General features: G+C 34.8%; 1 protein-coding gene across 5 annotated transcripts in view; it reads left to right on the top strand.

Annotated features, from left to right (window-relative positions):
• The window catches only part of PSPC1 (paraspeckle component 1), a 57284-nt gene that overhangs the window by 3446 nt on the left and 27646 nt on the right, over nt 1-26192 (top strand). For 3 of the 5 annotated variants that reach the window (XR_010742922.1, XR_010742921.1, XM_066313040.1), the window contains exons 3-6: nt 1354-1449; nt 2449-2645; nt 6744-6828; nt 7724-7832. Coding sequence is in view for 3 of the 5 variants with exons in the window: in XM_066313040.1 (XP_066169137.1) it covers nt 1354-1449; nt 2449-2645; nt 6744-6828; nt 7724-7832 (487 nt within the window). In the remaining 2 variants the exon portion in view is untranslated. Of the gene's footprint in view, nt 1-1353; nt 1450-2448; nt 2646-6743; nt 6829-7723; nt 7833-14280; nt 14587-24323; nt 24382-26192 lie in introns of those variants that run through there. The other 2 variants (XM_066313038.1, XM_066313039.1) reach the window with 2 other exon arrangements.

The following is a 26192-nucleotide window of genomic DNA, read 5'->3' as shown; positions in this document are numbered from 1 at the left end:
AGCAGAGAAAAAGGCAGGAGAAAATGTTGCCAGGAGGAGTTGGCAGGTGAGTCAGGGGTCTGGACCTCCAAATCTTGTGTGCTACTGAACTCATTTGATTCAGTTTGGTTCTGTAGTAAATTTAGTATGAATATGTCTTGACTGTTACCAGAATGTGCCAGCAATTTGTTCTTATTTCCAGGGTTTTTTTTGGCATTATGAATTGAATGGAAGTGTGGTGAGCCAAACAAGGGAAGTAATGTAGTTCAGTGTTACAGGGGTGCTGTTCTTGGCATGGGAGATGTGTCAGGGAAAAAGAAGCTGGGATATGAGGGGAAGGGTGTTTTCGTTTGACCAGCTGGACAGATCAGTTAAATTGAAATTACCATCTAGGCACGGCCTGAGTGAATGAAAAGCACTTGATCGTTTTCTTGCTTAGGTGACATGTTCTCTAATGTCCACTTGCCAAGACAATTAGTGTGGATCTGCTGCCATCTACTTCCATATTTTGCTTCTGAGTTTAAAGATTTACTTTTTAAAACTGTAAACTCTTTGCTTGATCATAGCATTTTAACATTGTTTTACATCGTAGCTTGTTAGCACCATAGTTCTAAGATCTGCGAAGAGGAATAAAGGCCTGGAACACAGTAAATGAGTGCTGGTGTTTTGAAAATCATGTCTCTAGTGCTCTCTGTTTTGTAGGCTCTGCACCCAAGACTGGTGCAAAGAGCTTTTTACACAATTCAGAGTTCTTACACTGCTCTCTGGCACTACTGGCTCGTGCTTGCCTCTGGTTACTACATATCAAGGAAGCTGTTTTCAGAGATAAATTAGGATTCTGATTTGTGAGCATATGGTTCTTCAAATAATGGATTTTAAATAACTTACACTGAAATGTTTTTTCTGATTGTCACTGTAATATTAATACCGAATTATCAAGCTGTTTTCAGCTGTAGAGTAACTTGCAAAACTAAGTTGCAAAAGTCAGTAGAAATATGAATAGGTTGTGCTGCTTTGTTTTGGGTTTGTTGCTTTCCCAGTACAGTCATGGCCTCTGGTGTTTCACTGATAAAAACAGAAAAGTAGTTCCTTCCTAAATATTTTGTAATTATTGGTAGATGGCTTTGGTATTTTAAAAAAGCCAACAGAGCTGTGTCAAATAAGTTGTGGTTTCTAGGCAGAATATCTGGATTTGGGCATAGAAACAATTATTTTCCAAAGGTAATTCCTAAGATTGGGATTCATTGGAATTCTGTGATTTAGGACAAGACAAGAATTACATGTTAGCTTTCTGAAGTGTTTTTTTCAGAATGCTAAAATAAATTGTATCTTCTTCATGAATGATTCAGTTACTAAATTGCAAATGTTTTCCAGAACACCTCGACCTGTTGTTGTAGAACCGATGGAGCAATTTGATGATGAGGATGGACTCCCTGAGAAGCTAATGCAAAAAACACAACAGTACCACAAGTAAGTTAACCTTTTTTTATGAAACACGATTCATGTACTTAGTTACCTTTGTAAGTATACACTAATTTTTACTTTTGCGTTTGTGTAGCAGGAAGTAGTGCTTTTGTACATTGTGCTGTTTTGTGTCAGGATTAAACAGGGCCTTCCCAAATTTCCTAATCAGAGTAAAGTTCAGACTTGGCTCATTGGTTTAACGCTCTCTACTACTACATTTATTGTAGTAGAGGGATTCTGCAGGCCTACACTGCAGTCAGTGGAGCTTGTTGCCAGCAGACTGTAGTCTTTTATGGATTATGGGTGTGGTCTAATCTGCAGAGATTTTGAATACCGGCAGATTTTTGTGTTCTCTGAGTAGCCCATTAACTGTTTGCAGACTCCCTGGCGTGGAAATCTTTGCCGCTTCCACAGTTCAGGTAAAACTTTAAACATGACACGAGAAAGTGAATCTCAGTCATGAGATAGAAGTCTCCTAATATGAAAATACTAATTTTTAGTACTGTCATTTGCCATTCATGTTGCTTGAATCTAAAATGTTAATTTTTTAGACTGTAGAGCACCACATCTTAAGAATTTGTCACTGTAAGGTACAATGTTGGTGTTAGAATGGGAAATGTGGCTCATTTTAATGGTTACAGATTCTGGCTAATATTCTGGGCTGTCTAGTAGTATTTGATATTTATTTAAATAACTGGTTTAGTGAATTGACTGCTTGATTTAGAAGGCTGAACACTGTTAATCTAGTGTTGCAGCTTAGTATTTTGCACTGATGTCAATACTAATTTTTATATTGAATAATCTGAATCTTTATTTTTGGAAAATCATCTTTTTGTGTGTCTTAATGTCTGATTTAAACTTTCTCTGGTTTAGAATGTAGTCATGTGACAGGTTGATAAAAAGCAAGAGCTACCCTTGAAGTGATTGTTGATACATTCTCTGGCTGTACCAGCTGTTGATGTAAACGTGTCCTTCTGTACATTTTCACTGCACAACCTCTATCAGGGAGAGAGAGCAGCCCCCCCGCTTTGCTCAGCCGGGAACGTTTGAGTTTGAGTACGCGTCGCGGTGGAAGGCTCTGGATGAGATGGAAAAGCAGCAGCGGGAACAGGTTGACAGGAACATTAGAGAAGCCAAAGAGAAACTTGAGGCAGAAATGGAAGCAGCTAGACATGAGCATCAGCTAATGCTGATGAGGCAAGGTAAAACCAGATAATCTACTAGTATTAAATTTGTTTTGTCACAGATACATATTATTTTTTTGTATAACATATTGAGCTGTGTACTTGGGCATTCTGCTGGTCACCATTTAATTAAATGCATTTAACTGAGAAAAAGGAAGGAATACTTCTCTGTGCACGTATTCCTTGATGATTTGCAGGACTTAATTAAGAATCTGATCAAGAGGTGATTGTTTAAATCTTTTTTTCTTCACTTCCTACATTTAACTTCAGGAAAAAGTTTACTTTGCCTGTTTTTCCTGAATAGGCACATGCACTCCCGGTGTGGAGCCATGCTGTTTTTATAAGGTCTTATGCAGAAGATAATAACATAAAAACATAACTATATAATAACATAAAAAGCATAAGGTCCTTTACAGAGTGTAATAACATAGAAAGCTGTTTTGAAATGCTAGGTAGTTGCTGAAGCACCTGAAGTGACTGACAACTGTTTCTTGGTTTATTTTCCATGAAAAACTGTTGAAGCTTTAAGTTTCCTTATAAGCACAGGTATATATCAGAGGTGGGGAATAATGTGCATCTTAATCTGATCCAAGGATGTTGACAACAATGCACAGCCCAGCCCTCCCTTGGCAGTTAGACACACATTGTAATTTTGTATGACTGAGATTTGTAAAGATGGTTCAGTGCTTAAGATACAGGTTGGATAAATACTGTTATCTTACCTAATTGTTAATATTTAACAGTGCTAATAATCCAGTTCCAGAACTCATGCTCTTTAATTTCCTTTGGATTTATTCACCTGTTGCCTGTACTTGAGGGCAGTATTAGAGATTACTTTGTCCTAAATTCATATCTTAATTATGTGTTTAACTGAGACAAGATTACAGTGGCTATTTCTTTAAGATAGAAAAGCACTTGATGGTAAAACATGGGAAAAAATATTTGGTGTGTTTTTGGATATTCGGGTTTCTTTTAAGGACAACATGGAGGAAAAGATATTTTGCTTTTTGAATATTTGTTAAATGCTAGGTTTATATGAAAAAAGAGAGAATTATTCCTTCCATTATAATTCATATAAAACATGAATGCGTGTGGTGCTACTATTCCAGTGAGAAAATATGGGGGTTTTTAGTGGAGGAGGGCTTTTTCCCCTCACAGTTTGGTTAGGAGAGTACCTCTTTGGTAGCAGATAACTTAGAATTTTGTGAAGATAATTAGGTTTCTTTTACTTACCTGCCAGCAGTCAGTGCTCTAGGGATTAGTAAATGTTCCTTCTGTTTTAATATTCTCAATTCTTCAGCTTTAGTATGAATGAAAATAAAGTGTTTTTTTCACTTGTATTTATTTTCAAAGATCAACTTTCTCTTGTTGCTCTGAACAGTGGGTCTAAGTTCAGCCATGCCAAGAATATTGATCATATTAATGAGATTGCACCACAGGAATCTTTAGAAAGATGCAATGAAGTTCCTAAGGCACTGGAACATAGAATTAATACTTTTGTATCCGTGGTGCACAAAGTCTAAATTTAAAGATGTATTGAAGCAGTGATTATGAAATATGAAGTAAAATATAAAATGTCATGTTTTAGTTGTGTAGGAGTTAAAAAGAAGGCAGGAAGGATGAGCTTACTGGTTCATGTACTCTAGCAGCTGAAGGATGTGTTGGAACTGCTCCACGAGAGCTGCTAGGACTGGGACTATAGAGCATGTTGGTTTGAGTACTCAGGTTTTTGCGGTATTAATTCTGAAGGTAGATTAAGTTCTGATATGTGTAATTTTTCACTTTTAAGTGTCATATTTTGACAGACTGAGTCAGAAGTAATTTGTAAAGCAGAATACGTGTTTCCATGTGTAAGTAAATTGCATGGTATTTCTGATCTATGTACTGGTGGTGTGCATCAAATATTTGTAAATATTCTCTCATAACCATGCTTAAATAGATTATGAAAGTACTGCAAAATGTGACTGAGTTTAACCAGAAGCTAATTTTATATCAATTATATGGAAACTTGGCATTTATTTTCCATGTTTAGAATCTGAAAAAACAGCTATAACTGCTGAAAAGTCTTTGTGGAGTTGATATTCCAGCTTGTAGGATTAACTTCTGAGGTGGGAGAACACCTTCACCTTCTGCTCTCTGCTATGTAGAAGGTTGAAGGTAAAATGAGGACCTTGCCCATTTATAAGAAAGTGCAGAGGCTAATAATAATACTGGTTTGGTTTTTTTTTTCTACCATAGCTGCTTTAGTACAGATTTTTTTCTGTTCAGAGAAAGGGCCTATCAGTCAAGAATTACCATCATTACAGGTCTTTTAATATGAATGGCTCTTGTGCAGAGTTTGAACCTCTATATCTGTTTTCACCTGGCTTAATAAGGCTTTCTGCCAGGATTTGACGGTTTCCCAATGATATTGGATCATGATTTACTATGTTGAACTTCTAAGGTACTAACAATTTCAGGAAAGGCAATAAACTATGCTATGGAGAAAAACTAGGAGAACACTGAGGAAAGTAGACTGCTACACCTTAAGAACAAAGGACAGTAAATGACAGTAGTAGAGAGAAAGTACGAAATGCTGTGCCTGTGTGCAGAAGAAATAAGGAATGCTGTATAAATTTGAAAGAACAAAGAATGGAAAAGGAAACTTCTTTTCCCACAATGGGCAATGTTGTGTACAGAATGGGTTAGTTTTTGGTCTCAGTAATACTGTGAAGCAAGCTAAAGGTTCATTTTAAAAGAAAAGTACACGTGTACTCTGAACTAACCTAAAGGTTATTTAAGAGCAAAAATAGTGGGCTTATGACACTGCTCAATGATCAGGATACCAGTGGCCAGTCCTTCTGTGGCAAGCATATTTGGAAAGAAACAGTCCTCAGACTTCATGATTTGAGTGAATCTTCAGTGTAGTCCTATTCTATTTAAGTGTGAAATGTGTTAATTTTGCAGAAGAGAATGGAAAAGCAATCCTGTAAAATGTGCCTGAAAAAGGACTTTTAATGTCAACAGAGATGTTGTGAGAGTAAATACCTGATAATCATCTTTGTTCAAAAAGAAAACAAATATATATTTTGGCAGAATGTACTGGCCATTCTAGGTTTTGGATATTAAAGTAAAATTTGAAGTTGTAATAATTTATACTGATGCAAGTTTGATTTGCATAACTGATTTGCATAACTAAGAAGATTTTAATTAGTATAGTGAAGAAATGCATAGAGAAAATGTGAAGAAATGCATAGAGAAAATGTGAAGAAATGCATAGAGAAAATGTGCAGAACAGTTCAACTAAAGCATAAAAGGCATGTAATGGGGGGTATGGTAAAATGTTACTTGTTGTTTGTATGAATAATATCATGTGGCAAATATCCTATGTAGTTAAAAGATAAGAAAACTGCTTTTTAACAAATAGTAAAATTATTATTCATTGGAGAAAGCATAAATTTCCAGGCAAAAATCAATAATGTGACTGGTCAGCAAAAGTAATTACTGTGAGTTGTGCCCTGCTTTTTAAGGACATTTTAAGTGCTTCTTTGGAGGCTATGGCTTTGTCTTTCTTGTGGGGTTAAAAGACTAGTCATTTGTAAATTACAGTAAGCAGAGCTGTGATAGACCCTCATGGAGGTTCAGACTTCATGCACCTGAAGTTTGTTTGATTTTTGTTTTTCTGATGTGGGCCGTGTAGGAGTCTGCAGTAGATAGTGAAGAGCATTAAAGTCCATAAATATGGTCGTGGTTTTAGCAGTGTGACTTCAGCAGCATACAGCTTTGGGAGAAAATGGATGCCCTGTCCTAGATGTAAAACCGGGATGTGGTTTAAGGGATTGAGAGAGTTTTTTTTTTTTTTCCTTTTCTTTGAGAACTTAACATTTCTGTTTCTGTAACCTGCTCTGGGGGCTTTGCCCATTTTGTACCTTTCTCTGTCTGTAAGAGTGTAACATAGACCCAGTGTTTTTTCAATTACTAGACTTAGCTTTATGGAAAGAGATGAGTTAAATGCATTGAAAATTTTGTTCAGAACATTGAATGTTAGAACTGTAATTTGACAGTAACAACAATTTTTGTGTTGGCACATCATTGATGGACAACTTTTATATTTAAATGTGCTTTTCATCCTGGTAGATCTCATGCGTCGTCAAGAGGAATTGAGGCGCTTGGAAGAACTTCGGAACCAAGAACTCCAAAAGCGCAAGCAGATCCAATTGAGGTATTTTGTCTTCTACTGTGCAGAGGTGTGGCATGCAGCCAGTGTGGGCCATGAATTTAGATAGGTTAGCTCAACTTGCTGCTCAAAAGCATCATGTGTGATGTTTCTGATAATGTAATGCTAATCAAGTGTTGCTTGATTTTTTTTTTTTTGCACTTATTTCAGCTCTGCTAGTTTGGGTGTAAATTTCTGAGATTTCTAAATAGTGTAGAAATGTCTTGGCCTATTTTTTTGTTTCACATTTATTTTAAGGTGACTGAAGCATTGCTGTAATAGGAACATGCTTATAAATTTTATGAGCAGGTGGTCTACATATAGAATCATATAGTGTTGCAATCTTATAGGGATCTGACATGGGATTTTGGAAGCTAGATTTCACTTGATATTCTAGCATGTTGAAGACAATTTTTCTTTTAGGATTTGATTCATGCTTATAATTGTTTTACTGCCTCTTCTAAAGTTTAAGAAAACAGACATAGTCTCATCATGTTGATTTATATTTTTTGTGTTAAACATCATGATGTCAGTAAGGTAAAAAGAACAGCACAAACACAAGTCAGAATTAAAAATGTGTCTTCTGGCAGTGTTGAAATGTTTTAATCCATAGTGGTGTCTTAAAAACTGGAATATTTAAAGCTGTTTAAGGATACATACCTGGATGAGTAGGTATAGAATGTATTGGTAGTGAAATTACTTGTATTTCAGTAAAAAAAACAACACCCAAAACTTTGAAAATACTTAAACCCGTCTAGTTGAGTAGCTTAGTGCCTTACACTATGTAAAAAATAATTAATGACCAGTTTTGTTTATATGCTTGATCTTACCTCTGAGACTGCATGCAAGCCTCAGCAGGTCAAGAGACGAAGCTTTATTTTCATTTTGAAAAATACCCTAGACATGAAGAAGAGCACAGACGTCGTGAAGAAGAGATGCTGCGCCAGAGGGAACAGGAGGAATTACGACGGCAGCAGGAGGGAGGATTTAAGCCAAATTTCATGGACAATGTAAGTACAATTCTATGGTGAAAGTCCAGATTGCAAAAGGATTCTTTCATTATGCTATTTTTATGCTAGTTATTGAACTGCCGCCATCTTGTTGGCTATTTCACTTCATTCTTTCCTTGTTCTCTTGAGTGAATTGCTGCATATTCAGTAGTGTAGTTACTCTTTTGTATGGAGACATCACTGCTATTTTTCCCACAAGCTGATGATGTAACACTTCTGTTAAGTGAAGGTGTTCAGGTACTTTTTTAAATTTGGGAATCGAAGTGTTTCAGTAAAATAATTTTTAAGTGGGAGGTGATAGAAATCACCTATACTGATGTGCCCTGCTCTGTCTGAAAGTGTAAATTTTAAACCAGTTCATGTTGCTAAGCTTGCTTGAATTAGTGATTTTGGTTTATGCTTAACTTACTAAGAATGTTTTCAGAAACAAAAAGAGCAGTTATTATTTCATATGGAGCCTAAAGTCACTCTCTCTTTTGACCTTGTGTATAACTAGATGAGGAGATCATCCAAATCATTGCTAAAAGAGACTGAAATATTATGAAAGTGAGGGAAAGTTTGTCCTCTGCTATAACCTATACATTATTTCTATTAGTAATATAGGTATGCTTTGCCTCTGAAGACTCGTCCTTGCAGGACTAACAAAATGGTGCTATCAGAGGAGTCAGCTTCTAAATTTTTTTGGCCAAAGAGTATATTGCTCTTTCTCTACCAACCAGATCAGTTCAGTGAATGTAAACTGTGGTGCAAATGCTTTAGTTTCTCTTGAGTAGGATATTTTTTACTATTACAGCTATTCCTAGTGAGGAAATAATAAGCAAATCAAACAACATTCTTTTACGTTATTAAAGCTACTGTAGTATGCAGGAGGAGATTTTGCTCCCTTTCACAGTTGCACCTCCATACATCAATCAGAAATGAACTAATTGCTGGTTTCTCAGCTACTTCCTGTGAAAGAAAAACCTATTTTACATTCTATGCCATGAAATGTTCTGTAGGGTTGTGAAGAATTTATTGTGTATGTTCTGAGATATCCTAAGAGACGTTAGAAAATATATTATTTCCTGTTCTCAGCAGGACATTTTTTCCCCTTGTCTGCCCTTTAGTGTTTTTAGTAAAGATGGGGCGGAAGTAAAGTAGTTGCTTTGATTTCACTAACAGGTATAATTTGTTTTTGCTTGCTCTGTTTTGAGGGACATGCATCCAAAAGCAGATGATGGTAATTTATTTCCATATATTGTCACTCTAAAAGAAAACTGCTTTCAGCATGGCTTTTCTTAAGGGCAATGAAGACCAAGAATTCAGAATTCATACTATGCTTTAGTGTGTTCCAAATATTATTAAAACATAATTGGGGAAATAGCATATAACAGTTGTCTGATGTCATTTAGAAGTAGTACTTAGCGATGACTTCTGTAGTGCCAAATGTAAAATTTTGTATCACTATAATACCTTAATATAGTTTTTTGGGCTTGCCTGACCTTCTGACCCTGTAAGCTGCTTGTCAGAACCTCCTGGCTCCTCTGCCAGACCCGAGTTTCTTGCTGCAGAGAACTGCAGTACTAGGAAGCTGGGGAGCCACAGCCCTGGCATGGCAGAAGCTCACTCAGATTCCATTGCTGTTATGAGGTGGTGGCCTGTAATCTGCAGCTTGGAGTGCGGAAAATAGATAATATTTGCCATCACAGCCTTTACTGGTTTATTCTTACATTTGTCTTGAGATAATAGTGTTTATTCTCTGTGCTTAAATTGCTTGCCACAGTTGTCCATCCTTGTTGCTTATCTACATTTTTAAATTCTAAACCCTATATGATTAGAAACTGTTAAAGTTGGTGTGTTGGACTTTGCAAAAATGTAAGATGAGAAGGGAAGAAGAGTGATTCAAATGGCAAGTACTTCAATCAGTGTGTATAGTTTTTATGACTTTTATATGCAGTCTTTTTGGAGGGGAAAGGTAAAAGGTGGAAGACTGTTTTGGAAGAGTGTAGCTTTCCCACTCATGCATTACTGAAATTGTGTGTTCATCTGCACGTAGCTCTACACTCCAAAAATACGTAGATGTAGCTTTGCAGTAACAGCCCTACCAAAAGCATTTAAACTTATTTATAAAGGACTATAGAGTACAGGTGTTGTTTTTTTAAACATCATGTGAAATTGAAGTGGCATATACAATTGTACATTAAAAAATGTGTTCTCTAGTCTTCAGTATTCTGGTTACGTCTTGACTTAGGTTTTACTTCTAATGCTCTTTAAACTTTAAAAGAGGAACATTTGAAACAAAATGGCAAGTGATGTGTTTCTTTAGCAACAGTTTCTAATCAGGGCAGCCTTGTGACTAAGCATGCCTATCATTTTATAGATGCTTTTATAAAATGTTTTTAGATAACTGTAGTTATGTAGTGTGAATAGCAATTGAAAAAGCCTTTGCATTTTGCAGCAGAGAAAAACTGTAAACCTTTTCTGGAGATAGCAAAATGACACATGTAATCTGATTTCAGCTTAGAAATTCTTATACAACTCATTTGTGATTATTTGTTCTTACTAATACTTGTGTGAACAGATTCCATCTTGCACTTACTTCTACTCTCAGATTACCACTGTACATGTACTGAGACAGTTATTCTCTATTTTCAGAAAAAAAGTTGAATCTTGGTGAGAATTGCTTTTTTTTGATACTGTTGGATAGTTCTTTACCATAACATGTCTTGATAAACTCTTCTGGCATTATACTTGCAACATATTAAAGTCTTCTGCCAACAATGTATTTTGTAGAACAATAATAATTGTTTCTAATCCTTGTTTTTGTTTCTTAAAAGCTTTGAAAAGTAAGCTTCCTTCACTTATATCCTATCACTTTTTACTGGTCAGTCTAAAACAGGAAGATAAATGGTAAGTGCAATGGCAACCAGAATTGGACCCCCTCATGTAAAGCTGCAATATTAGGCTTTCCCATTGAAAGTTTCTCTCTCTGTCTTTTCCCTAACTCATTAAACTTGCGTTTTTAGAAAATACAACTACTTTTGAAAAACATCTTGTAATGAAGTTTAGTGCAGGTAGCAGTTACTTGATTTTGTTACAGATGATAAAAATATTTTCTGGAAGAGGATTTCTTTTCCTGAAGCATTCTTGTGGCTGCTGATCATTAACATTAAAAATTTGATTGTATTGAATTGATTGTTAATCTAACGGGCAGCCTGATGACACCTAAACAATTCATTAATCTACTTGTGTGATCTCTGCTAGATAAATTACTGATAAACACTTTCATGTTGGTTAGGGTTTTTCCTTTCCTTTCTAGATGTCAGTTAGTTGAAATGTGCTGTTTTAGCTCAATAATTTATATGCATTCTGATTTCACTGTAGCTTAATTGAGAAACTAGTTTTCTAGTAGAATTTTGCTAATTTTTACTTTGCATACATTGTTCTGGCTGAAAGAGGAACTTGCTGATGGTGATTTATTTTGCAGCAGCACAAATATTTTTTAAAAAGAAAATATTTCTGAGTGCCAGTAGTACATTAATTACTCAAATATGCAATGATTATTATCCAGTTACAGATGACTTGCTTGGATTTGCATTATTGAATCTCAGTCAGAGCCATTTTACAAAATAATTCCAGTTCCAAGACCTGTTTTTATTCTTGTCACCAACTTAGTGGTTTGGATTTAGTGTATTGAAATAGTTTCTATGTGTCTGAAACAGAGACCAAAGTATGTAGGAGTTGTAGTCCTAGTTCTGTGTGCGTGGATTTATGTCTGGAGTAACACTGTGAAAGTGTCAGGTGGGTATTGTACTTAGTGAAACAATAGCCCAATACCAGCCTAAAACTTACAGCTCTTCTTACTGAGCGTTAAAAGAGAGAATTGAGGTTTTTGGATGTCCTTGCCCACTTCCATCCAAGGAAAACCCTTTTTTGAGTGTGTAAGGGACTGTTTTTTGAGAATTCATCAGTTTCAATTTCTAAATGCTTGCTGTTTTTTCATGTAAGACTTTGTGTATTAAATACTTTTCTTTATAGTCTTTTCAGGAATTATTTCTAGATGTTGTTTTGCTTTCCTTTAGTTTTTCTTGCAGAAGCACTGCTCTCAATTATGTTGAGTAATTATCAGCATCAAGTGTCAGCTGCTAAAGCAGTGGAGATGCTTCAACAGGAGGGATTGTAGTGGACTTGGATCAAAAGCTGTAAGACTGATGAGAGCAAGAAAGTAATAAAAGCACATTGCAAAACAGCAATGAAGCCTATAGCTTCAGGGATGCCATCACAACATAGTTTTTGTTCCAAGAGCTTGGTCCTTTGGAGCAGTCTATAAATGTAGGTTTCCACTTCTTACTGTGTGGAGCCCTATTGAGGCATGTCTTATCCATCACTTCTATGGTCACTTGCAAGTTAAGCATTAGACATGTTTGAAACAAGGCTCTCAGTTAGATTTCCTTAAACTTCAGTAATTCAGGACTAGATTTTTGCACTTTTTGCCTTTTTAAGTGAATAGAACTGTATTTTGATCACGCCTTCTCGCAGCATTGTGCTCAAAAGCTCTGGTGATGTAAGCAGTTGGAATTTTCATTGAATAGTGAATTGTTTCCTACCTAACTCAAAACTAAACTAAGGCAGATGCCCAAAACTAAATAATTGAAACATTTCTAATAATCTTTTTAAAATTTGTTAAGTTTTCTAACAATAAATGTTGGTTATTTTATCCTGACAGCTTTGTATCCCTAATGAAGCTAATGGTGGTGAAGTTTTGTGAGTTTGTATGAATAAAATCTCAGTTTCTTGCAGCTTTGTAAATGCTCTTCGGTAGAGCGTGATTGGGCGAGATGAATTGCATCCTTACTGCAGACCAGCATACATAGTTCATGTGTGACACATAAAGGCTTTTTAAGGTAAAACTAGCTTGGAAAAAGACAAATCATTAAATGCAGAACTAAAAAAACACCACCCTGACAGAATGCTGCTTTTCTTGGCAGTGGTTTTACTTCAGTGATCAAGTTTCTTCCTATGCATAAATCACCACAGGGTAGGCCTTTGAGCAAGCATTCTATAAACATGCGGTTTGTGTTTCTGTGGGCAGTCCTAGTTTTGGCAGTAGTACTAAATTATTTTTATTTTTCCACGAGTGATATGCATCAGTAAACAGATTCTTACATCATGCATTTCTTCTGTTCCTTGGTGTATCAGCTGCTAAATTTGTTGCTTTGGGCAAGAATAATGCTTCCTTAACAAGCCCTAAAATTTATATAATGGTCAGCAACTAAATAAATTATTTTCAGCTTTTAATTACATGATCAAGTAGAAAAAACTATTTAACTGTCATATCTACTTTTAGTATGAAGAGAATTGCATGAAAATCAATGCAGAACTTCAGGTATCTTTTTGTAACATGTGCTTATATACATTAATTGAAGGTGTTTGTGGAATAAGATCTTTTGGTTGTAAGTATTTCATGACCATTTTAGAATGGTTCATAGTTGATTTTCTAGGTTATGATTTTACATATGTCAAGGATGCTGCTTTAAGTAACTTTCCAGTAACAGTAAATAGTAGTTACAATATTATATTTAATTTATAACTATATTTCTGTATGTGTGAACTGAGAATTTAGCCAATATATTTAGGATATATTTAATCTTTTGCTCTGCTGCAGTAATCTTATAGTGTTTGGAAAAGTGCTTTGCAAAATACTAATGTGTACTTCATGTAAACTTGCAAATAGAACAAGTGACTATTCACAAGTAATTTTATTCTTTAATGTGCTGTCAAATGTGCATAAGTCTGCAGTATTAATTTAGATGTTGTGGTACTGCTTTTAAGCTTTCCCAAATTTATTCTTTTTTACTGTAATTGATACAGAATTTTCTGTCTGTATTCTTTAGATTATCTGGTTTTGTTTATAACTTTTCTTTCTCTTGATAAGTGAGACTGAGAGTAAGGGAGTAAGTAAGACTGATGATCAAGAAAGTAAAATAACACTTTATAGATGCTGCTTCTGTAATGGCAAAATGACATTAGTCTTTGTCAGTCTCTGTGTTCATGAGGCCTCAGCTGTAACAAATGTCATTTTTGTTCAATTATTGATAGAAAGACATCAAATGCATCTGTGCTTGTTTATAGAACACTCCATTTGCATACTTCTGCTGTTTTATGGGTTTTGCAGATAAAAATAGCAAAATCTATTTATGATTTATATATATGGATTTAATAAGTCCATATTCTATATTTTACTATTATTTCTGAAAATTGTTGCTGCTCACAATTTGAATAAAACTTAGTTATTCAACTTAAGCTGCTCAAATAGAGTTCTTCAATTTTTCATATTCTGACAAGTAAGAATACTTAGGAATTATATGTATAACTTAGAACCTTGTTGATGTGTTTGATAAATGCCATATATATTTGAAGAAGCTAAAATTAACGTTTGCCTTAATAATTTTCATTTTTTCTTCCTCAGCTACTGGAGTTAAGTTTGACTTGGAGTTTGTACACGTATTTACCCAGACTAAGAAGAAACTAATTTTGAGTTTCAGTTGTCTGCTTGGTACCTATTTTGGATTCATCCACTTCTCTAAATCCTGAGATCTTGCTTGGTGGCACTGAGACTTGCAACCAAAATAAGTTCTTCTGCTTAGAAAAGTTTGTCTTTCCTCAAGGGATCTGTGTTTAAAGAAAGACTAAAGCACCCAAGAAGCAATAAGTGAGATTTTTGTATAAATAGGGTTTTTTGGATGTGAGGAAACCTCTTAATGGGTCTGTTGCGTAGTGTGAGCAAATTCTGTTTAATGGTCTGGTTTCTCTTTCTCAAGCCACTGCCTTGCAAGTAGGTTTTTTTTCTTAATATGACCTTTTACTTGGCCTCTAGCATTTTGCTTCAGTAGCTCTCATAGAACAGAAAATTTTAATAGTGATAATGCAGTAAACTGATAGAAATAGGAAAAAAAAAATAGAAATCAACTGTCTATTGATTCCAGGTTTTTTTTTTTACATTAAAATATTCATAATTTGTATCAGGAATATTTCAAGCCTCCTTGTCAAAGTAGGTTTTTTTCTTATTACTGGAGGTAGTGCTTGGTTTTGGTTATTAAATCTTCCGTGAGGAAAATGGAGTTTAAATCTGATGCTTCTGTTTTCCATCAAGTACACTTTAATTGTGCTGAGATTGGGTATTACTTCCCAATTAATTAGCACTTCTAATATATAGTGGGTTTTGATAAGAAGATGAGTTTCAGTAGAGCTGTTTTGTAACTGTTCAGATGAGGAGTTCAGTAGAAACTGAAGCCGAAAGAGTCAATTAGATATATCTAAGGTTTGCTATTCAAAGATGTTTCTGCCTGAACATAGTCTTAAAATCATAGCATGGTTTGGTTTGGAAGGGGTCATTGAAGGCCATTTAGTTCATTGCCTCCTGCAATGGGCAAGGGCATCTTAAGCTACTTTAGGTTGCTCAGAGCCCCACCCAACCCTTAGTTTTTCCAGGAATGGGGCATCCACCACCTGTCTGGACAACTTGTTCCAGTATTTCATTGCCCTCATTGTAAAAAGATTCTTCTTTCACCTAGTTGGGAGTCTGCCCCCTATTAGTTTAAAACAATCACTCCATGTCCTGTCACAACATGCCCTACTAAAATATTTGTCACCATTATGATTTCCTACAGGGGCTGATGACTCATTGGTTTAGGCTTAGATTTGTGTAGGATGAAAGAGTGTTGTATTAATTTTGTTCTGTACGTGGCTGAAGCTCTTACCACAGGTCTCAAATGCAGTTTGGGTTATCTGCTTGCAACAGGATAGCTGGTAGTTGTCTGTTCTGAGAAGAAGACAATATGATGTTGAAATTGGGTTCTTCAGGCTTTGTTTATCTTCCTAAATGCTTCTGGTTTTTATAATACTTTTAAAATGATATTTACTTACGGAGTCTTCCTGTTTGTTCCCCCCACCATTTTTGAATTATTAAACATTTGTTTTAACTATGGGGAACTTCTGAGTTTAGGTAAGAGCCAGCTATTCGTGTTTGTCCCTATTGATTGGGTGGTCCCCATTGAGTCCCTAACATAATTGTGACCTTTGGGTCTATTGTAGGTAAATAAAATAGTAGTTTTTTTGGATATTTTTGATGAAACCAGACACTGTACCTTTAGGGTGTGTGGACTTGGGTTAAGTTATTTAGGTAGAAAGCAATGTTTCTCAATCTGTTTGGTTTTATTCAGATGACCAGTTTCTTAAACTTTTGATGGAAATACTAGAATTGCCTGGTAGAATATATAATTTTCATCAGTCAGACCTTTGTTCAAATGACAAGCATCTTCCTCATTCAAGTCTGGCTCATGTTGCTCAAGTTTTACGGGAAATGACCTAAGAGTTGTGTGAAATAACTGTGGAGCTTGGCTTCCAGCAGAAACTTTCACTGATGCTTCTCTGTTTATGTTTTCTTATGTTTAAGTGTGCTGGATGTGTGAACAGGCCGTAAGTTAATTGATGAAATCTTAAACATTGAACTAGTCTGGTTGTAAGCAACATCCATAACATTTGTAAAAACCACTATATGGGTGCTAGAAGTTTCTCCTGCAGGACCTCTTTGTAGCATTGAAAGACTTTGGCTTTCAGCTTCCTTTTGACAAATACTTGCATTTTTACTTGGTATCTTAAATTAATTATGAGATAGCAACTGCAATTGGACTGGTTTTTATGTTGTAAATGATTTGGCATATATAGTAACTACTCGGTGAGGAAAAAATTGTTGCTATAGAAGTGTGGTAAAAAGTCATATTTAGTGCACTGTGGCTGTAACTGGTGGTGCTTTTAAGTTGCTTTTGCAGTCTTACAGTTACCACTTGAATTAAGCAGCAGATTTTCATATAAACATTCCATGATAAAGGATACTCCTGGCTGATTAATTTATCTTCTAAGTAAACATTGATGACTTCCACTACATCTTATTCTTGAATCTTGCATTTGGGGAAAACTTTTTTTTACTCCATCCAGTGTTCATTCTTTTTAATATTTGTATAGATTTGAGGTTGCTGCAAGGAAAAGAGTTTGGGAAATCTAAATTGCAGCATTGTTCTGTAATACCTGATTTTCAGTTTATTATTTCAGTGCATTTCTGCATGAGGGTACAGTTAGCCCAGTGTTTGTTACCAGTTAAGCAGCCCTTCAAGTCCACCTCCACCGTGGTAAATAGTGGAGTGCATTGTAAATCGTTTGCGGCCTGCCAGGTCGTCTGTTTTGATACTTACCATCCACTCTTTTGACATTCATTCAGCTCATATAAAACCAGAGTAATTCTAAAATGCTGCATGAAGTTTTCTAATATGTCTCTGAAAATGTGAATATATTGTGAATGTAGTGTAATTGTTACATGTCTCAGTCATGAACTTGGTGATATGCTGTATGTTTCTTCTAGAAAGTACTTTTGTGGGTAAGTAAAGAGTAAAATGCTATTGAAAAAATATCTGTATTATGTTCAGCCATTGATCTGTATTTAATTTATATTATAATTTTTTTTTTACTGTTACTGAAAAAGGGAAGCTAACAGAAATGGGAGAAATGTTTTTGTATTTTGGTTCCATGAATCTATGGCGGCTCCTAACTCCAGCAGAACCAGATTAAGTGACAGAATTGAGAAAGTTGCTATTGAAGGGAGTTGATATAATGGTATCTCATTTTTCAAAACTGTCGAAGGTAGTTACCTTCTCTAAGCACCTTTGTCTTGTGAAAAATTATTTCCAAATTTTAGCCTAAAATATTTAAGAAGCAGGTTTTTACCTTTCTTGTGAGTCTTAGTTGTTAAATCAAGGGGAACATTTGCCAGAATACCTCTGTACTTGATTTCTCTCAAATCATCAACAGGAAAGGCATTTGGAAGAAATATCCTTCTTTGCAGTTAAATCCTCAGAGAGTGCTTCATATGCAGTGAAGGGGTGTATGGTAGGATTTTTTTTAACCTGAACAGATGATGTAATGATGATTTGAGGCATGGAATGAAAATATTTTGATTTTGTTCCTGGCTACTGTATATGTATGCAGTTTGTTGAGGGCCTGATTTTCCCTTCTGTGTAAATTATTTTTGTAGGATGACAAATAACTTTTCCTTAGGTTTTGAGAAAATGAAATACGTTTTTGGTCAGTTTTATGGATATTGTATGTACAATGTTTTACTGTATTTTAACAAATGGAAATGAGAGAGGTGGGAGAAAAACTCACTAATTATACTGATGCAATGGCTTAAATGCAATATTGAAATTCAGTGAAGGAGCAAGTAGCTGCAAGACAAAATAATAAAGCAGAAAATATATAAATTGCAATGTGGAACCAGGTTCTATAATCAACAGAATAGGATCCATGGTATATCTTGGCTTCTTTTAGACTTATTTTCTGTTTTGTTAACAAGTTAGACTGTAATCTGAATTTTGACCTGTAATGCATTCTGAAAACATGAATTGTTGTGTAAAACAAACCTGTTACTTTGGTGTGTGTTAAACAGTGTTGTCTTTAACCTTTAGGATTAACATTATCTTTAGGATTATTAAATGTTGCTGGTTAGTGATGTATCTCCTAAAGGTCTTTGTATTGAGAGTCATATTAGTGCAGTTGAACTGCTTTCTTTTCCAAAGCTGTCAGTTTAGACCTTACTTAAAAATCATGTGAGGATTGATGTATTGGAAGGAAGCTGACTTTAGTTCAGATTGGGTTTTGCATCCAGCTGTAAGAGAATGATAAAACCAAAACACTATGGGAGGTTCACAGCTGTTAGACAATTACTGTAAAAAGTATTTCTAAAGAATAACTTCAATTTACAATAGTAAATACTTTTGAATAGTTTTAATTATGTTTGTTCAATTGGGTGTTTTTTCTTTGTGGGCTTTAGCTGCCAAGGGCTATCCTTAGCAACTGATGCAGAAGGAAAATGAGACCCCACAGAAGCAGAAGACTTTCTGTTCTCAGAACTAAAAGAAGACAACAAAGATGTAATGCATAGAGGTTTTTCACAAATACATCCCTATATTTCCACTGTTAGTTTTAAAAGGAATTCCCTTCTTCAAGTAAAACTGATATTTCTTTACAATCTTACTGAAATGACAGGAATAGTTAAGAAATATGCTGGACTAGTAATAGATTTCTTTTTCAGTAATTGTAGTTTTTATTACCGTTAGGAGTGTTTTCCCAGTTTGGAGCATCTACTGCAATACGTGTATCTGTTTGTATTTCATGCAGCGTGTATTCTTGATTTTACCTGTGGGATACTTTTTTAATGTTTAGGGTTTTTTAGTGTTGGAACTTAATGTGTCACCTCCATCAGCTTTATTATCACTCAAATCAGAAAGCAGTACATTGCCTTTATCACCTCTAGCCTTCTTAGTATGTTTTTTCAAATATTGAGTCCTGGTGACCGCTATTAAACCTAATGAAAATTCTTCTTCATTGGGAGTGCTGTTTAAAACCAGGACATAGGCATGCTGTATGTTTTATTGCTACATTTGCTTTAGTTGTTACCTAGTTTAATGCATTTGTGTAGGTTTGTGTAAAGTTAGAGAGTTTATATTTTTCTAGACTCTCGGGTGAGTGCTGTCACTTCATAGAGTTTTGAGCAGTTTAGGCAGGAAGACATGTCTGGAATCATATAGTATGATGCCCAGCTCAGAGTGGAGATCAGCTCTGAATTTAGACTTTGGTGCTCAGGAACACATACAAATGTTGGATTTTGAAAGATCAAGATTTTTCATTTAAAATAACTTCCTGTTATTCTATATGAACTGTGTGGGGATTTTGTGACTTTTTAATCTTACACAGAGATCTTAATTGAGTATCAAACCGAAGAGAGAAGGGTGACAAGAAGGGGTGGATGGAAGAGAAGCCTTTTTTTTCTTTAACTTCTTACTGTCACTTAACTTCCAGGGCACTTGTCATTGGAGTGCAATAGTGGACTATTCTGAGAAAAAGACAAATAACACAATCAAAAGTATCTTCCAAATTCTAGTTTTCATTGCTAACTAGCAGCTTTAATAACTTGTATGATTTGTGTCCTTAAAATATAGGTGTCTTTCAGTAAGTTGCAGTTTATGTAAGGTTTAAGGGCCTTATGCATCCTTAAGAGGTCTTTGGAAATAATTTTTCTTTTCTAGAAGGAACCTAATGGAATAAACCACACTAGAAGAGAGTAATGAATTCTAGTAAGAGTTACAGAAATGTCATACCTGTTTTGACAGATATATAGTCTGTAAGAGAACAAAACTGAGTTTTCATGTTAATGAAAGCAAGTGAGAATCAACAGCACTGTTAATTATATTTTGCTCTACACACACAACCTAGATAAAGTGCTGATTAAGCTATAAATTTTCAAGTTTATGGGAAAAGTTGTTTTCTTGCCAAGACTTCTTTTGCATGCCATGTCTTAGCATTATAGTGGTTACTATGCTCTGAAAGGTGAGTAGTCACATGTTCTTCTGGCCACAAACCATTGGAAACTGTATGGTCTGTCATCATAACATTTCTGAGATACCTTGCTTCTTTGCTGTTCTAAAATTTTCCATGCTATATTTTGTTCCTACCATAATTTTTGATAGCTTTGTTACCATGAATATTTCATCACTTAGAGACAAGATTAATTTTTGCTGGGCTGCTGCAATTGCAAGGCCTATTTTTAAGGAAAAAAAGTAGCACTGGTTTGTCAGTTTAAAAAGTCAGGTTTATGACTTTGTATTTTTGCTTGCAGTGTGACCTATTTTTAGGTGTTTTTCAACATTTAGTTTCACGGTTTTGTAGAAACAATTTAAAAATAACGTAATATATTTAACAAACTCAGAAAAATCATCTTGGCAGTTCTCTGTATATTTAGACTACTGTATCAGTGGTGATAAGAGGTGTAAGAACATAGCACATGATACACCTCAAATACTTTGGAAAACTGGTTTCAAGTACTTTGTAAAAAGGGGAGAATCCATACTATATGAAATGTAAAATACATATTTTGAAAACAGTGTATTCAGTACTTTGGTGTAGATCTGCTTCTTATATTAGATATTAAAATTAGTTGGCATTGTGAGAAATACAATTTTTAATGCTTCTGTCTAAAGTAATTAGTAATTATAATGCTATAGTTGCCGTCACAGCAGTTTTTCTAAAAGATTACTCAGATGAATTGGACTTTTTTCTGAAGGTTGTCTGCATTAGTGAGTTCTGATGTATTTTACAACAATCCTGGGAACAAATGATTTGGAAAGGTTTGAGTTGTGTTAACAGTGCTTTTACAATAGGACATTTTTTGTTCACTGACTGTCTTTTTGATTGTGTTTTTTCTGATCTTCATGAAATTTAACTTACTCTTTCCTGCCCATTCTTATGGCTTTTCCCCTTGTAATAGTATATCATCCATTTTTCTTCTTCTCTTCCTGTTAAGATTGTTTTCCCAGGTATGGGTGACTTCAGAGGTTCTTAATCACCCCACATATTTCTCTCTTAAGATTGTTTAGCCCTGTTCTCTTGCTGCTCAGTTTGCTACCCTGCTGTGGGTAGTTATGGGTGACTTTGGGGAAGGGGCTGAAGCAGGCTGCTACTACTGAACAAGAATGGGAAGTGATATAGTGAGGAAAAGAAGCTCTGAGGAGGTCACACTACCACTGTTTAAGCTGCTAAAGGCCTGAGTATCTAAAAATGAGCCTCTGAGGTGGGCTGGAATTACCAGCCAGCACTGGTTCAGCTATTGTGCCAAACTGCCTGTTGATATTCCTTTCTGTTAAATTTTGGGCAAAACCCATGGACTAGTTGACCTAGTCCTGATTACCTGTAGTAACATATTTATGCTCATGTAGTAAAGAGCTGTCTAGGATCTGATTTGTGGGTGACTAAATTTTTGTTACTACCCAGGACTCCTCCAATAGAATTTTTGAATACATCAAACATCTAATGACATTAATGATATGTACTGCTGGTTAACATTTGAAATTGAGTATTTTATCTGACAGAAGTATAAAGTTGCTAATTCTGTGTTACGAGTACAGAAGAATTTTCCTGTGTTGAAAAATCAAGGGAACATGATATGTTTTGAACATGCAATAGTAGGAATTATTATAAGCACCATCAGCATCTTAATCTTACAGACATATTGATAAAGTAATTGGCAGCAGCAACTTTAAGGCACATTTATGGATCTTGATTCTATACCTGAAATGTTTTTTGTACTGTAATAATTCAACACTGAAGTTAAAGCTAAAAATTGGCAAATAATTACTTCATGGTTTTTCTTGCAAATGGTAAACTAGACTAAACAAAAGTAGGTTCTGTCTGTCTTTTGCTGTACTTCAGTTAACTGAAGACTGGTAGCATTTCAAGACAGGGAAACATGGTTGATTGCTAGGAGGAAGACTAGTGTGTTTTTAAAGTGTACATCAGAGCTTGCATATGCTTCTATCCTTTCAAAGGAAAAAAGTTCTAATAACTAGTGTGGCTTTACAGCTCTGTACATATCATCCTTATCTAGCCAGTATTCTACTTAGCCTTGCCTTAGGGCACTAGTCACTTAAAAGAGCAAATACCAACCAACTTGCAGTTGAACCTGGAATGAATCCAGTAAGGTTTGTGCCTACTGTAAAGTCTGGTGCCTTGCTTTGTAGTGAAAACGTTTCTCACAGCTGTTCATGGTGTGTCCGGTTTGCACACAAGCCTACAGGTGTGCATGTGTGCACACAATATGACTAGTGTAAACTGATAACCACAGTGTTTCCCTGTCCCTTTGGGCTAGGGACTGACAGTAGGGATGATACACCACTTTCCTTTCTGCTTCCTGATGTCAAGATTGAAGTGTACAAGCAGACTAATAACACGGCTGTGTGCTAATTTGTGACTAAATCATGTCAGTTTATAGGTATGGTTATAGTTGATCCCTGTGGGGCTGCTGGTTTTACTTAAAATGTCAATTGATGTTACTGTGAAAGGTCTGTCAGAGTAACTGCATGTTCTCTAATCAGTTTTTAACGTGAGTTCTAGCGTCAGAAGAAGAGATCCTCCGTAGGGTTCTATCAATGGCCTTTTTGAGCTGGACTTTAAAACTTGCCTGTGTCTTTCAGTTACCAGATCTTATTTTTCCACTCCACGTTAAGCCATATTCTTTTGCAAACAGTGTGTACTCTTCTTATGCTAAGTACTTTTTCTAGATTAATAGGAGTTACTGCAAACAAAGTTGTTGACATGAGAGCTTTTTATCATATATCTCATGGCAATTTCCTATAGCAGGATACTTTTATAAAACTCTTGGTTCTGTTCTGTCACATGGTGGAGTCTGCTGCTTCAAGTGGCTGAAGATAGAAGACTCATGTTTGGCATCCCAGATAAGATTGACCAAACCAGACTTTTGTGAACCTGTACAAATACTATTACTGTGTTTTGATATATTAATATTTCCATGTAAAAGTCACTAATAGGCTGATTTAGTTGCTTAGTATGCGGATTTGTTTTCAAAGTGCATCTGAACATAGGCTCTTAAATCATAAGTGGAATGGTTTTTCAGAATGAGGTAAATTTTTAAAATTTTTCTTATTCTCAGCACATGTGTGTTTACTCAAGAGCAGAATACTTGTTAACGTTCTTGTAGAAAATGAAGGAGAATTTTTAAAATAAATTTCATTAGGTTTTGTTTTGAACTGTGAATTTGTTTCTATTTAAACTTTTTGATGTAAACAGTAATCCTAAAATCCCTTGGAATTGTCTCTGATAAGAGTGTTTTGTTTTCCCAAAAGTGATGATTTTTCTGCCACTCCTGTCCTTTGAGTATTGTTTCACAGCAGGCTGTGGTTCATGTTTAGTAATGTCAGAAATCTTTTGCTGAAGATTGAATCTGGATCAATTCAATGTGGTATTTGTCTGTTTAGTGTAAATGCATGTTACAGTTTCTGGTGATACTACAGTTTTATGCTGGCTTTAAAAGGATTATCAGTATCTGAACTAACATCAATAGCAAAGTATAATTAATTAAAAAAATATACCACCACCGAGTTAAGGTAAAACTATTTGAACAATGTTGGATTGGTAGGTTGAATTGGTATGCCATAATATAATATATCAGGTCTTGGTTTTCAATCAACACAAGTACTTTTGGATTGTGAAATCATACTGAGTATTACTGAACCACAACCTTTAGGCAAGTACTGTAATAAGACCTGTTTGTTTACAGAAAAATATTTATTAATTAAAACACTCTGTGAAGATGGATTGATTTGCAGCTGATCACATAACTGTTTGGGAGCTTTAGGCTGCTGCATATGATAAATTAAATTTGTGATATTTAATCTTTTAAATACAAAAATGTACAGCATTGTTATATTGATCTTATTCATCCCTTTGATATTTTATAAAAAAAAGAAGTATAATTAAGTTCATTCCTTGCACTGTTTTTAATCAATGGAAACTTTTGAAACTTTAACATTTTTATTTTCTTGGAGTAAATAGGAATGTTTTAAGTTCTAAGAATGATAGGTTGACCATGAAAACTATGTTTGCTTTCAGAGAGAACAGGAAATGAGAATGGGTGATATGGGTCCTCGTGGAGCAATAAACATGGGAGGTAGGGATCTGAAGGAAAAAGGCTTCTGTAATGTAATTTTTTTTTCTTTGGGACTGTACATGTTACTCAAGCACTATCAATTAGTGACAACTGGTAAAAAAGGAGTAAGCAATAATAGGAAATAACCTCCCCCAACATATATCTTGCTTTCAAGCAGCTTTCCGCTCCTACGCCTAGTGTATCTTAATTTTCCTGTTTTGACTATATGTGGCAAAAAATGATGTGCAAATCAAGAGAAACAAAAATCAGTGAAAAGTGATGCTTGAGAGTTATCTGATACAAAAGAGGAATTTTATGTTCAAAAAATACTTGGCATTATTTTGAATGGATTATTCAAAGACATTCTGACTTTATTGCATGCAGTGAAATGATGTAAGAGTTCAAATTGTCAAGTTCTTCTTGATGTACTTGATGTGATAGATGAATAATGTCCTTGGTGTTCTACCAGTTTCTTCAAAGTCTCTTATTCTCAGTTAGCTCTTGCAACTTAAAATACTGTCACTGCTAAAAACTACTACTGTATAATCTAGAAAAGTATAATAATTAGTGCTTGCTCCATATATGCAGACTGAAACAGTTCAGAATCTTTTTTACTCAGAATATCTGCTTTTAAACAAGACTGAAACTTAATATATTTCTTCAAAACCACCAAACCTAACTAAACTGTGTAAACTGTTAATCTATTGGAAGCTTCCTGATGGTAATTTAAAATAAATTAAGGTAGTAATTAAAAGAAAAGTAATAAAACTATTTTCCATTATTCATTCCTTATTTTAAAATTGAAAGTGCATACAAAACTTAATAAACATTTCACTTGCCTTTTGAGTAATGTGAATTTATGGAGTAATTAATCTACTTGAGATTGTAAAATACATTTTTCATTATTTCCTTGCATTTATTGAGGCACATTTATAGCTGAAAAATAGAAACAGGCTTCTGCTTTCAGGGATGATGAAAATTATTTACAAATAATTCTGAAGAAAGACATTGTGAAGTTACCTACAAGTATTAAACTGAAGCATAAATTGAGGCTTAATTTTTTTTTTTTATTTTATAGTTGTACTTTTGCATATGATGGCCTCATACTTGAAAATTTCATTTAATTAGAAGACTTTCTAAATATTCATAATGTGTCAGCTGTCCAGATCCACAAGATACACTTTTTACATGCAGGTTTAAAATGCATATTTACTGCAGTTCTTAACAGTGATGTTATTGGTCTTGCTTTTTAAGTTTTATGTTACAACTTGATTTTAAACTTCATACTTTCAGAAATAAATTGTATCATTAAAAAAAAAAAAGTTATAGTAACGCTGAACTGCTATTTTAAAATATCCATAGCAAATAAGTGTAGCATTTATTCACTCATTATAGAGATTTTGGTTTTTTCTCTGGTGTATTAACTCTGTTGGTACAACCAAAATAATTGACCCCAAAACCTTACAATAGACCTTTAAATAGTAGATCTTTAGTTGTTGACAGTAGCATCCTTTCTTACTATTTCTGTTGGAATTGTAACTTTATTTTTAACCTGTGCCATTTGTGACCTTTTATAATGTGGGACAGAGGGAGCTGGAATATCTCCAGTAACTGAAATACCTGCATGATAATTTTCTTAGCAGACTACCTCTGTGATAAGTGTTGGGCTGACCTGTGCAGAACTGCTCGTTTTTACAGCTTTCTGTGACAAACAAGTTCTGAGAGAATATTAATACCTCATCAGAACATTTAATTGGATCTGTAGTGCTAAGTGTAGATTGTAGACTTAAATATGGGAAAAAAAGGCTTTTTTGGGGAACCGTCTCTGCATT

This window comes from Sylvia atricapilla, chromosome 2 (assembly GCF_009819655.1).
Source record: "Sylvia atricapilla isolate bSylAtr1 chromosome 2, bSylAtr1.pri, whole genome shotgun sequence".
In the NCBI taxonomy this organism is placed as follows: Eukaryota; Metazoa; Chordata; class Aves; order Passeriformes; family Sylviidae; genus Sylvia; species Sylvia atricapilla.
Note: the sequence above shows the minus strand (reverse complement) of the source record. Positions and strands in the feature narration are given on the sequence as shown.